The sequence below is a fragment of the Ostrea edulis genome, chromosome 5, assembly GCF_947568905.1.
Source record: "Ostrea edulis chromosome 5, xbOstEdul1.1, whole genome shotgun sequence".
Taxonomy (NCBI): Eukaryota; Metazoa; Mollusca; class Bivalvia; order Ostreida; family Ostreidae; genus Ostrea; species Ostrea edulis.
Genome location: NC_079168.1, coordinates 16,394,129 through 16,407,963, shown reverse-complemented (window position 1 = coordinate 16,407,963; position 13,835 = coordinate 16,394,129). Strand labels below are relative to the sequence as shown.

Below are 13,835 nucleotides of genomic sequence, written 5' to 3'. Positions count from 1 at the left end.
TGACTATGTCAAAACTCTCTAGTAGATTATTAGTGTTTGACCAAAATTATTTCAGTGATTATATTTGATTGAACTTTTCATTGTACTTACAGACAAAATGGTGCATGATGGTGTATGTAGAAGATGACTTCATCAATGAAATCTGCGATGTTCCACAGTTGTCCACCAGTGCCTTGATATTTTTCCACATCTTCAAGAGACACAATGAGATCCCAGTACACGAGGACAAGTTCAGTGTGTGGTCTGCGAGGGCTTCTCTGTCTGACCTTGAGATGCCCCCTGCTGTAGGCACACTGTGCAGGTCTGGTCCTCAATTCATTGGTTACACTAATCCCATCATGTTATATGAGGCTGGAGTTGGAACATCTCCCTTGTCAACAGATGCAGTGGATTTCACACTGGTACTTCAGAATTTTCATTGGGAATTTCCTTATTGTTCACTCAATAGATTTTTCTATAGTTATAGAACTTTCAATTGACTGTTTTAGATTGATCGTCCATGCGTTCCCTGTTACGGAGAGTGTTCCCATTATGGATGTGATCCTGACTGCAATGCTACAGTCACAACCCAGAAGTTCTTCACACTGACCAACATTAGTTTGCCTTCCAAACGGACAGTCTATAATGAGACTGGACATCCCTCCCAGGAGATCATCACATACTATATGACAGGTACTACTTTCCCTTCCTGCTGTACTACTGTTATGTCAGAATCTAATAGCATTGAAATTGTGAATGAACCAAATGCTTGAATTTAATGTTCACCAGTTCCTCCAATGAAATTAGACATCAACAGTAAATTGACAGTGTTTGTAGCTTTGTAAATCACATTCAAGTGTATATTCTTCTTAAGATTTCCATTCTTTACGTAAATTTTATATCATAGATTATTTGTATGAAAAAAATTACAAATATCTTCAGTATAGGTACAATGTATAATGTAATATAGAAGTTTTAGTCAGGGCTCCATAGAGAGATGTGTGTGTATGGTGTATGTATATACATATACATATCAATGCTGTAGGCGACACTTGTCCTAATGTTAAACAATCAAACACAAAATTGTTATGTATTTCAGTTAGAGGTATAACAGGTTCAGGTGCCAAGGCAGAGGCCTCCTCCAATGGATTTTATGTGGATGATACTGTACCAGAATTTGATACAGACATCATGGAAGGAGATTTCTATTTTGATGTCGGACAAGGGGAGAGCACTCCTGTCAAATACCAGAAGTCAAATGACACAATTAAGTGTGTCTGGAAATGTGATGATGAAGAAAGTGGTATTGTGGTTAGTATCCATTTGAATATTCACAGTATTCTTTGCAAAGGAATGTGGCATTAATTTCAAAATGCTAAAGCACTTGGCTCTTTTATAGAATTGACCTCATATGAATTTCATGATGTATAATTTGTTCTGGGAATAATTCTGATTTAACACACTAGGAATACACTTGGGCCATAGGAACAATTCCTGGATCTACAGATATCCAAAATTTCACCTCCACAGGGCAGACTGTCGTAGGAATTAATGATCAGCTCGGTGGAATACTGGAACATGACCAGACCTACTACGCCACAATCACCTGCACTAATGGAGCTGGTCACACTACAGCCTACACAGACACAAAAGGTCAGTGTCTCTCCTCTTTTTTATCATTAGACAAAGACATTCTGTGTATAATTGGTATGTTTGAAATATTTAGGTGTTGTTGTCAAGTTAATCCCACCAGAAGTAGACTCGGTGAACACCACTATCCCAGGAACATCACCGTTTACAGAAGAGGTCTTCCCTAAGGACTCCATGCAACAGCATGATCCAACAACTGTGGGCTTTACATTCACAAAGTCAGATGATCCTTCTGTCAACAGATATGGTAAATGTTTTCTAAAACTGCATGGTTTTGTAAAATATTGAAAGAAATTTTTTTAAGACAATTAGTGTTTGTCAACATCTCTTTATTTCAGATCTATGTGTCGGGTCTGAAGAAAACACAGATGATATAATTCCATGTACATGGGTGGGCTACAACATGTCTGGTTCTGCATCCATTAAAAACGGATCCTTGTGGATAAATGGCAAAGAAGTAAGAAAACTCTCGGAGCTAAATCCAATGCATGTCAATTCCTCTTCTTCAGCCAGTGATGGATTTAAGATGCCAGTTGGTAAACAAATGTTTGTTACAATGCGTCTGTGTAATGAGGCCATGCTATGCACCAACAAAAGCCTTGGAGTAGTGGTTATTACCAGCAGCCAATCTACAATAGCCACCTCCACCAATGGAACAGCCATTAAAGAGAAGCTCTCACTGTCCACAAGAAAGAGGTCGGCTAACGAACTGGACATATCGACTCCTAGTGGTAAGTTAACATGTACTCAACTCCTAGTGGTAAGTTAACATGTACTCAACTCCTAGTGGTAAGTTAACATGTACTCAACTCCTAGTGGTAAGTTAACATGTACTCTGTAACTCCTAGTGGTAAGTTAACAGGTACTCAACTCCTAGTGGTAAGTTAACATGTACTCAACTCCTAGTGGTAAGTTAACATGTACTCTGTAACTCCTAGTGGTAAGTTAACATGTACTCTGTAACTCCTAGTGGTAAGTTAACATGTACTCTGTAACTCCTAGTGGTAAGTTAACATGTACTCAACTCCTAGTGGTAAGTTGACAGGTACTCAACTCCTAGTGGTAAGTTGACAGGTACTCAACACCTAGTGGTAAGTTGACATGTACTCTGCAACTCCAAGTGGTAAGTTAACATGTTAACAACTCCTAGTGGTAAGTTGACATGTACTCTTCAACTCCAAGTGGTAAGTTAACAGGTACTTTATTTGGCAATTCCTGTCTACATAGAAGAGGAGGCTGTTTATTTTCTTGTCTCTTACTCTTAAATGTAGCCATCATGTAAGCAGGAAATGTCTTCTCTGAGGATACTAGTATGTTTTTATCAATTTATTGCAATATTGAATAAGATAGCTCATGAAGTTCTTTAATTTTTTTGCAATCTATTCTATATGTATATGTGTATGTATATATATGTATATACAGTATAATTTGTCCAAACCGGCCTCTGAGTACTCCGGCGCTCTGTCAATTCCGGCCACAAAATATAGTCCCTAACATTTCTTTAACAAATCCTTTATTAATAAGTCCCTGTACTCCGGATGCTGCGTATTCTGTATATCGGCCGGCTTACACAGTCCCAACTGCTATCAATTAACTTTAATTATCCTGTGTAAACCGGCCCCTCGATGATACACCACCCTAATTGTTGCGGTCAATTGTATTCGGTGTACACAAGGTCCCAACTGCTCGTAATTAGCTCTAATTATCGCATTTAAACCAGCCACCCCACGATGACCAACCTATCGGTATTCGGTCGATCACACATGGTGTACACAAAGGGTGTCTCAAGGGAAGTCACAGGTAAGTAAAAGAGTGCAACTGGCGATGAGTCGCGATCAGTTTAAAATAAAACCTGATTTTTAGGGGGTGCACTTTTCAATTATGACAGCACCACGCACAAGGTAATGGCGCCCTCCCCCTAACGACAGAGACGAGAACTGACATTAAAAGACGAAGTTCAATTAATCGATGAATTCGGTACATTTTTGGAATGAAACAAAATCGGCAACAATCCCGTTATGTTTTCCAAAAGCAGGGTTTCCCCTCGTGGACAACTCGCCATGTCCGGTCGATCACTCGGCATTGTATTGGTTTCCGTTTCACAAATTCAGACAGTTGAAAGCGATACATTTACAATGAAAGCTGGGAAAGACTAAATTTTAAACGAACACAACACAAACTTGACGAATGTACATAATGTAGCACTTGATAACGGCGATGATGTAGACGAAATCGACAATTTACCAACAGAAAATTGCGCGAATAATTCCCAGATTTTAAACTGTTTAATAAAAATTGAAACTTTTTCAAATGAACACGACAATAAAACACTGACTTTTATATTTTTACATTTTGAATTCTTTTGTGATATAATAAAACGTTAGCAATCATTACACACGTATGCATAGATAGTGAATACAAGGGAAACAACTCTCATTCTTGTCAACATTCTGCACTCCGGACTCTGTGCAAACCGGCCAATTTCTTTGGAACCACACATAGCCGGTTTAGACAGATTATACTGTATATATATATAGAGAGAGAGAGAAGGGGGAGAGAATCCAATCATATATTTTAAAATTTGTTTTTGATATAAATCATGAAACGACCACCTACCTGAAAGTTACGATATGTTCATCAATTGCAGGTTTAGCAGATGGGCAGTCAATAATTATTACCAAGCTGACTCGGGCAGACCTGCAAACCACATACAGCTCTGATGCTTCTACTAACTTTGTACCTTACATACAAGATCCAGCGTCATCTTTGGACATGGTCCAGAGACTTTTGTACAAAAGGTTAATCATTTTAGGAACCTAATAACTCACCCTGGATAAATGTAAAATGAGCTCTTGTGGTGCCACAGTCAGCATCATCCATGAACAGCATGTCAAAGTTTTCTTAAAAGTCTCCATATAAACTTGTTTAGAGAATCTGATATGATGGAATAGATCATGTTTGGAGTGTAGTCAATTCACTTGGAACATTGCAAATGCATTCCTTTTCATCTGGTATTTTTCATATTTGGAATATCAATTGCCTTCTGAAAGACATTCTCTATGTATTTCTCAACCACTGTAGCTGTTTATAGTGAATTTCAAATACCCTCACCCTAATAAGCCCTCAAACTGTTGTTTTCTGATAACTCCAGTTTCTGAATTCATCTTTGGGTAGTATGTTGTGTTTTTGTTAGAAAAGTGTGCATGTTCATTTTGTCTTTTCTATATATTTTTAAAGGTTCTATGGGAGTGGCTTCTCTTTCTCGGTGGTTCCACTTGGAAATGTTGAATTACCAGGTCCACTGACCATCTCGTACCCAGACAGTGTTGGGAAGGTGACGACCGGGAACAGGACAACAGTAGTACATTGGAACCCAAGTTAGTGCTCACTAACCATGTCTCAGTATAATTCTACACCCAACTTCAGCATTTTTATGTAATCTAGCACATTTCTGAGAAAAAAATTGCTGCATTGTTTTATGTATTCAGATATGCAGTACTGGGAGATCAGCAGCAAGACCTGCTCTCATCTAACTGCAGAGGAACAAGAGGTGTATGATCCGAACACGCACACAATGACTGTTAAGGTACCTACTGTCTCTGTTGTAAAATCTGTTTTATTGCAGTGCATGATGGGTAATTTTGATGTCTGCTTCATACAGATGTTTGTTGTATATTGTTCTTATGAAATTTCTGCTTTTTTTGAGTAATTCAAACAAGAACATACTAAATACATTCCTCTCTGGTTTTAGTAAGCCATTAGGTTATAATTAAAGTAAACAATGATTACATCTAATTCACTTTATATACAGTCAGTTTGAATTAACTTTCCACTTGAACATGTTAGGTATGTAGTACGTACAACATGGAGACAGATCCCACTGAATCCAGACAGAAAAGGTCTGTGCAGTCAGGGACAGCTCATTTCAGTAGAGAAACCATGTTTGTGTTGGCAGACACAGCAGCCTCTATTTATAACTCCCCGCCTAGACTGACAAGCTCGAGAGAGGTCAACATTCTCGAAGACTCGGGTAATAAACATAATTCAGACTTCACGACACTGACCAAAACCGATGCACCATTATGCATTTAGACAGTGTTTATAGACTTGATTGTAAAACAAATGTGCTTTTAACCTTTAGGAATAGTAAAATACCAACTTGCTGCAACAGATGAAGAAGGCGATACTATCCAGTTCAAACTTCAGGAAACCATTTATAGCCATGGGGTAGCTAGTTTGACTGGGGATGGATTGTAAGTTTTCAATACATTATACCAGTACCTGAATATTTAACATCAGGATGCAAATGTATCCAGTTTCCTGCATTGCATATACCAAATATATTTGTTAGAAATTATTCACTGACCCAGTTCTTGACATGTTTTTACACAAAATACTCCATGAAGGGATGTTCTCTCATGTTTTCACATTAGAATTTGTTGACTTTCAGATTTGTATACACTCCTTGTCAAGACTGTTCTGGAGTGGAGTACATCAACATTACAATGTATGAACAGCAAAGTGATTCTGACATTCCCCCCGCCTCCACCGTAGACGTCATTAGGGTCAACATCCAGGCTGTCAACGATCCACCTGTCATCTTTCTTATCCATAATGGACAGTCCATATTGCATGATGATCCTACAGAACCAATGACTGTAAGATTTAAGTTCAGCTGCAACATTAGATTTCAAACTTATACTTACTGTGAAATTCTATGTAATTTGTAGTACATGTATATGATTATATGAGTGATGTTTTAGGTAAATTCATCCTGTGCATAGGATGGTAAATCTTTCACTTATAAAAGTCAAACTAAGGATAGATAAACACTCCATACATTTCACATTCAAAATTCTCTGATGTAGGTGTTAGAGACATGCAATGTGTGTACAGACCCGTAGGAAGGGGGTAAATTCAATATTACTACTCTCCTACAGACCCGTAGGAAGGGGGTAAATTCAGTATTACTACTCTCCTACAGACCCGTAGGAAGGGGGTAAATTCAGTATTACTACTCTCCTACAGACCCGTAGGAAGGGGGTAAATTCAGTATTACTACTCTCCTACAGACCCGTAGGAAGGGGGTAAATTCAATATTACTACTCTCCTACCGTGTACTACTGCTATAGAAAAGTGGGAGATGGCACAACCAATTGAATTCACATATATGAAAATAACGGAAAAATTACATCGTCAAGAAGTAGTATAATTTTTCACCAGTAATTTTATGCCAGGTACCACATTCTGCAACATACGTATTGTAAAGAAGATGTACTATGTAAAAAGAAAATGAAAGTTGCAAAATATTTTTTATATTTTTTCATCACTTAGAAGTACAAATATGCCAATTTTCATCAATATTTGTCATACAAAAGAGGAATTATTGTGAGTGTCTCAATAATTTCTGTTGAGAACAGCCCTCATAATCATCAATTTGAAAACCAAGATATGATATTTTTTTTTATGAGTATGTTACCTTTTCTGATGATATATCCTTCCAGATTTTGCTAGAAGCCAAGAATGATTTTAATGTTGAACTTTGGGATGAGTCCTGGACGGCTTTGCTTGGAGCCTATGATGTGGAATCAGCAGACTCCCTACATTTGGAATTGTCTGGTTCTGCAGTATCAAACTTAAGTCTGTCTAATGAGGACAGAGGACTTCCAACACTCTTAGAAGATTGCACTCTCAATGAGGTTTGTGTGCATTTAATGAACGTAAACAAATCCAAATGGTAAATCTATTACATTCAAGGTCTCAATTTAGCTTCAAAATGTGGTCCTATGTTTTTATTTACTGGAAAACTTCAATGTGTGAACAATACATGTACCATAAATTTAGGAGAACAATAAAACTGACTCAGTTGGAAAACCCAGCCTCAAGGTATTTATACATGGTCCTTTGGGGGAAAGTTTGAATTTGTTTAGCTATCAAGATTACCTCCCTACTAGACAGTTCTTCTTGGAGTCCTTGCTAGCTGGTCAGATTTTCACTTTCATAATGTTGTCAAAGTAGTGTTATTTTATTTTCAGAATAACCAGCCATGTGTTAGAAATTTTACTCAAACTCTGCCACATCCTGCTGATAAACTCTCGTGGCTGAGTTACTCCATCCAGTTTTCACAGCCTTTGAACCAGTTTGGGAATTTTACCTTAAACCTTTACTTCATGGATAGCAGAAATGCAACAACTCTACCAGTTACCCTCAAGTTTGGCCTAATGGAATCCCCATGCCACAATGGAGGAACTTGCTATGGTAAAGCTTCATCTATAGCATGATTTTAACTGCATTTCTTGTGAACATGTACAGTTAAGTACTCAGAGGTGGAATGACAAAGTATAATTATAGCACACATACTTTGTCCTTGTTTATTTTATTATTACCGAAAGGTCATGGGTTCGAGTCCTGGCCGAGGCAGGGCCGACGTTGTGTCATTGGGAAAGGCACTTTACATGAATTTCCTCACTCCACCCATGTTTAAAAGGGGTACCTGGCTATAGACAGTGAAAGATATTGTTAGAATGTTAGTGCTCTAGCGCCTGTAACGGCATCTTGCACTCTATGCTTCCCAGGAAGCTGAGAAAGTTTTAGATAGATATAAGGTCTGCCGGGGTAATAATGTATTGTAAAGCGCTTTGACCAGCATACGCTGGAAAAGCACTATGTAAAAACCGATCATTATTATTAAATTATTATTTATTTACAGCCACGGGTATCTATCCATGCAATGACACCCACAGAACGCACAGCTTTGATGCTTACTACGCCTGTCAATGTTCAGGAGGTTATCAAGGGAAACACTGTGCTGAGGACATCAATGAATGTCTGAGTGATCCTTGTATGACACCTCATGTCTGTTATAATGAAGTCAATCACTACCGGTGTGCCTGTCCCCAAGATCAGCCAAACTGCGAGCTCCTGCCCTGGATGGTGGCTCTGATTGCCGTGATGGTGGTGGTGGCAGTTGTGGTCATCATTGTTTTGGCAGTTGTGAGATACAAGATCAAGAAAAGGTACAGTCAATCACATGTCTTCCTATTCAATTACTGGTATATTATTGTGTAGGATTGTAAGAGAAAGGCTTTGTTGATAACTGCTGTCTGAACTGTGAATAATGAGAAGTGGATACACTGTAATGCAAGAATGAACTGATTTATCTACATTTTTCTTGTAGGAAAGAACCTTATGAAAAAGCGTGAGTATTTCAAAATTTGATGAATTCCAAAGTTTGAAATGCATTGAATAGATATGAAAGTGTTAGATTCCTTTTCCTCACGTTAACTTAGTAATCCTGCATACTGTATATGAAATGAAATTTTTGTTCCTCTTTTAGACTCCTAGGTTCACAGTCCACTTTAGCCTCTACAGTCAGCCTAAACAAATCCAGTGAAGGTACATATTTTATCTCATTCATATCTGGACACTAATCATGCAGGGATCTCAACACGAAATTCTCGAAGGGGTTGTAAAGCAAACATTAATTCCTGGATGAGAGTTATTGAACATAGCTAAGAGATGTGCATTGTTAAATGAGAGATTCTTACAAAAAATGATAATAGGGAACCAAGAAGATATTGAAAACTTGAATCCTTCAGAAGTACAAGGCTGGACACTCCTGTAATATCACCCTAGGATTTCTTACATAGTATTTCAAACACTCCTCTAATATCACCCTAGGATTTCTTACATAGTATTTCAAACACTCCTCTAATATCACCCTAGGATTTCTTACATAGTATTACAAGGCCTGACACTCCTCTAATAACACCCTAGGATTTCTTACAATCATAGTATTACAAGGCCTGACACTCCTCTAATATCACCCTAGGATTTCTTGCATAATATTGTTTTGAATTATCATTTTGGTGACAGAGTGAGCAAATGTATGAAGTTTACATGAGGGAAACCATTAAAAATAAAAAGGGCTAGAGACAAAGAATATAGGTTTATGGTATATTTCTTGGTAAAGACCAAGGTAACAATATTATTCCAATGTGATCCCAGCCAGTCTCATTGGAATGAAATAAAAGAATCTCAATGCAGTGATATATAAACTGGGATGTGGGGGGACAAAATGGAAAAACACATAAAATTGTATAATTTGAATTTTGTTGTTTTTGATAGGAAAAATAAAGACAGATGACGATGAGGTGACAGATGACGATGAGGTAAGAATGTTGTAGTGCAAAAAAGCAATAGAAAATAAACTTGAAATAAATACACATACATGTGTACCACATCAAATATCATTAGAAGTCACAAATGTTATCACACGTTCATCAAACCCGATGACATTTGGTGAATATTGTAGACTGTATTTATGTCGTCCATGACCATTAGGACCGATTGTTTGAAAGCCAACAAAATTTAGAATAAAAAAAAAGAACAACGTATGTCAATCACAATATTACAGACAAGTCGGTTATCTACAAAAGAACGCTCGGGAGAGAAAATGCTTATGATTATAATACATCACTCAAAACTGTTCATACACATTGCAATACATCACTCAAAATTGTTCATACACATTGCAATACATCACTCAAAATTGTTCATACACATTGCGTTATGATTTATTCATTCCCAAATCTAAATGAGATTTTTGGAAAAATTACAAATTATGATGTTAAATCTTGTTGCCAATCTTGACGTATCTGTTTTGGGCCATTGTTTTTGTGTGATTGCGGATCACAGATGATGGGTACTAGTATCGAATCTCCCACAGCAAAATGAAAATTTTTGTGTGATACATATATATACTGACAGTCATATACTTTTGTTATGTTTTCCTGATAAATTATTTAGATAGGGGAAAAACCTGAAAGAACATGATGTCATATAAACGTTAAAATATACGCATGTTGCCCAATCTAGAGCTATGTGTACCCTTCTTCTTTATCCCATGAATTTTTATCACAAAATAGTATTTTTGATATTCATTTTAAAGACAAAAGTCATTTCTAAGGCCCACCAAACCCCTAATCTCTGAATCATGTTCTAATTTTCATTCAAACTTGAGGATTTTTTTTTGTGAATTCTTAATTAATCCTGTGTTTGTGTTGCAGACTGCCACTGAAATGCTTGACAAAGGACCAGAGATCTTGTTTAATGAATCTGAGGTACAATTAGCTTCATTTTTCTTGGATTTTGTTTTAAAATTTTGTTTTTTCTCCTCTTTTTTTTTTGTTGTAATTTCATACATAAATCAAATTGGGTCATCATGAAAAAACTGCTCGTTTGGTGTTGCTGACTCCTACTTCTAGCAGGTGGGTTTGTAAGCAGGGCTATCAATAGAAATTAAAAATCATCCCAAAATATTTGATTGCAATGATTTCAACAGATCAGATAGCAATACCAAACAAAGATGGCCTCGATGTCAGAAAAAACTTTAACCTGGGCTATACACGTATCTTTTGAACCAAAGGGGATAGGGTTTTGATATTTCAAATATAGATGCCTCATGAAGAGACCTTTGTTTTGGTACCAAGGCTTTTGACCTAGTGACCTTGGACCGTGACCCACTATTCAAAAACTTTAACCTGGGCTATATCTTTTGAACCAAGGGGATAGGGTTTTGATATTTTACATTTAGATGCCTCATGAAGAAACCTTTGCTTTGGTAGAAAGACATTTGACCTAATGACCTTTGTCTTTAACTTTGACCTACTGTACAAAACCTTTAACCTTGGTTATATCTTTTGAACTAAGAGTGATAGGACTTTGATGTTTCAAATATAGATGCCTCATTAGAAGACATTTCTTTTGTTACCAGAACTGTTGACCTTGGACTTTGGCCTACTTTTCAAAAACATTAACCTTGGCTATATTTTTTGAACTAAGGGGATAGGGATTTGATATTTCATAGTTAGATGCCTCATGACCAGGCCTTTGATATAGTATCAAAACTTTTGACCTAGTAACATTGGACTTTGACCTATTTTTCAAAAACTTTAACCTTTTGAACGAGTCGTGCTTCCTGGTGAGCTATGTTGTCTTCTGACAACTCTTGTTATCTTTGGCCTTGAAGAGTTTTTGTTTGGACAAAGGCAAGCATTGTAGGGATGAATGCCATAAAATCAATTTATAATAGAAGAATATATTAAACCCCTTTTCAACCTTTGTATATTCTATTGGAGAAAAAAACAGATAAAGTGTACTTAAAGTGATGGTAAAGGGTATAGCAGTATTTCCTTCTATCTATAGAACTTCACAGAGGAAGAAGTACCTGTGCCTGATGAAAAGAAAGATATGGTGAGGAATTTCCTTCGTTGTGGCAAAAATTAAGAACAAATCACATGCATAATTTTTTTTTCTTTCAAATAGTTTGTATAATATTTCATACCATAAATACTTCTTGCAGAATTGGGTAGAACAGCAGCACAATCCTGATTACTACAGCAATCGTCTCCTCAAGTCCAACTTTAAGCCTTTGATACCAGTTAAGGACTCCTTAGTATCTGAAAAAGTGAGCAAGGAAGAAAAAAGAAAGAAGCAATCCTCAAAGTCAACAGGCAAGAAAACGAGGAAAGAAAAAGCAGAGTACCAGCTTCAAAAGAACCTTAGAAAAGGTCAAGGCCCGTCTATAGGTCACGGCCCGTCTATAGGTCACGGCCCGTCTAGACCTGTATTTCAGTCCTCATTGCTCCCAGCGATTGCCACACCGGATCAGAAACTGTCTGCCAGATCACATGCTCCAGACAAGAAGAAGCCAAGTAAAGTTCATCCAGTTGACTTTGATGTGAATCCAAACAAAGAGACTGCTGTGAAACCTGAAAAACCTTTCAATGCTGATAGAAATGGGTCTAACAAGGAAGACTGGGATTCAGCTAAGTCAGTCCCTGCACTGGTGGAAGATTTAACATCGCCAATCAATCCAATGAACAAACCTCAGAGTCCTAGACCTGGAGGGTTGGTAGTTTCCCGTCACAACAAGGTCCATCCACTGAATACTGAAGGGTCTTCGGATGTCCAGACTGCTTTTGCCGATGAAAGCATGTCTTTTTATGAGCAGCAATGGAGAGATACACCAGTGGATCTAATTGAGTTGGAGAGTGCTGATCAGGCCAACACTGATCCAAAGTATGCCTTTGATTTGGAGGACAAGCCTGGAAGCAGCAAAGTGTAGATTCTTCATGGATTTTCTAAAGGAAACAAATAGCTGTACCAGTGTGCTGTAGTTTATTTCACATAGTCATGCAGTTTCTGTCACTTTCAATTCCAAATCTATAGACCACTTTTTTGTGAAATTCTGAACTGATTTAATTTTATTGAATCGTAGATTACATTTTTTTGTCTTAAAATTTACTTGAAAGTTTAAATTGTGTTCTACACTTAATTGTTGTTGCTTTTATAGTTTCTATTAAAAGTCATAGACAAAATGTTCAAGTGTAAATTATTTGGTGGAAACAAGCAAGCTCTGCAGCACTTATTGAAATGTTCTGTGTTGGAATTTTTGGAGCAGGAAAGCACTTATAGTCACACTTGACAAAGATTGTTTATGCCTTCTGGAAGTGCTGATCCTGTCCCAAGGTCATTTAGGCAATATCAAGGTCACTGGAGAAAACAGTATATAATTATTGTCTATGCTATATCTTTACACCAGAAATAGAGAGGGTAATCATACTTGACACAAAGGTTACTTGTGACACAAGAGTGCATCCCAATCATGACATTGTCAAGGTTATTCGGAGAAACATTGCCCATCATGTCCTTTAAAGAGTTCTTGCATGCAACTTGGGTGACTGTTAAGGCCCATGGGTCTCTTGTTAGTAATGGACGTCATACCAGAATATTGCAGATATTAAGCTTTTCTGAATGCATATATGAACATGAAATTTTAAAAATCTTTCTAGTTATTGCTGAGAAACTATGTATTTTAGTAACAGATGCTACACTCAATTCCCAATAACCCCAGAAGTAATTCAAGTCAAGCTCTTCATTGGATATACCCATGGTGCTGTTATGAGGTCTCTATTACAGTTCGAAAGCTATTGCCAATATAATAATTGTTTACAAACCAAAGACAATATGCCCCACCCACCCCTACACAACTTTGATCAGGAGAGGATGGATAGAAATGTTTGAAAATTTGAAGAACCACAAGTTTACAATTTATCAAATCAATTAAAAGCCTTTTTCATATAAAATGGAGACCACAAAAGATGTTTTAAGTCTTGCATAAATCTCAATCTTGTGTTGATTTC

General features: G+C 37.2%; 1 protein-coding gene across 1 annotated transcript in view; it reads left to right on the top strand.

Moving 5' to 3' along the window:
* Positions 1 to 13,835, top strand: part of LOC125651305 (uncharacterized) — a 167,723-nt gene that overhangs the window by 123,963 nt on the left and 29,925 nt on the right. The window contains 21 exon segments of the mRNA XM_056166812.1: positions 93 to 401; positions 489 to 672; positions 1,079 to 1,290; positions 1,446 to 1,632; positions 1,706 to 1,876; positions 1,968 to 2,360; positions 4,277 to 4,427; positions 4,867 to 5,006; positions 5,118 to 5,215; positions 5,476 to 5,659; positions 5,771 to 5,882; positions 6,080 to 6,287; positions 7,134 to 7,328; positions 7,665 to 7,887; positions 8,339 to 8,645; positions 8,807 to 8,827; positions 8,966 to 9,024; positions 9,757 to 9,800; positions 10,698 to 10,751; positions 11,836 to 11,883; positions 11,993 to 12,753. Coding sequence (XP_056022787.1) covers positions 93 to 401; positions 489 to 672; positions 1,079 to 1,290; positions 1,446 to 1,632; positions 1,706 to 1,876; positions 1,968 to 2,360; positions 4,277 to 4,427; positions 4,867 to 5,006; positions 5,118 to 5,215; positions 5,476 to 5,659; positions 5,771 to 5,882; positions 6,080 to 6,287; positions 7,134 to 7,328; positions 7,665 to 7,887; positions 8,339 to 8,645; positions 8,807 to 8,827; positions 8,966 to 9,024; positions 9,757 to 9,800; positions 10,698 to 10,751; positions 11,836 to 11,883; positions 11,993 to 12,753 — 4,061 coding nt within the window.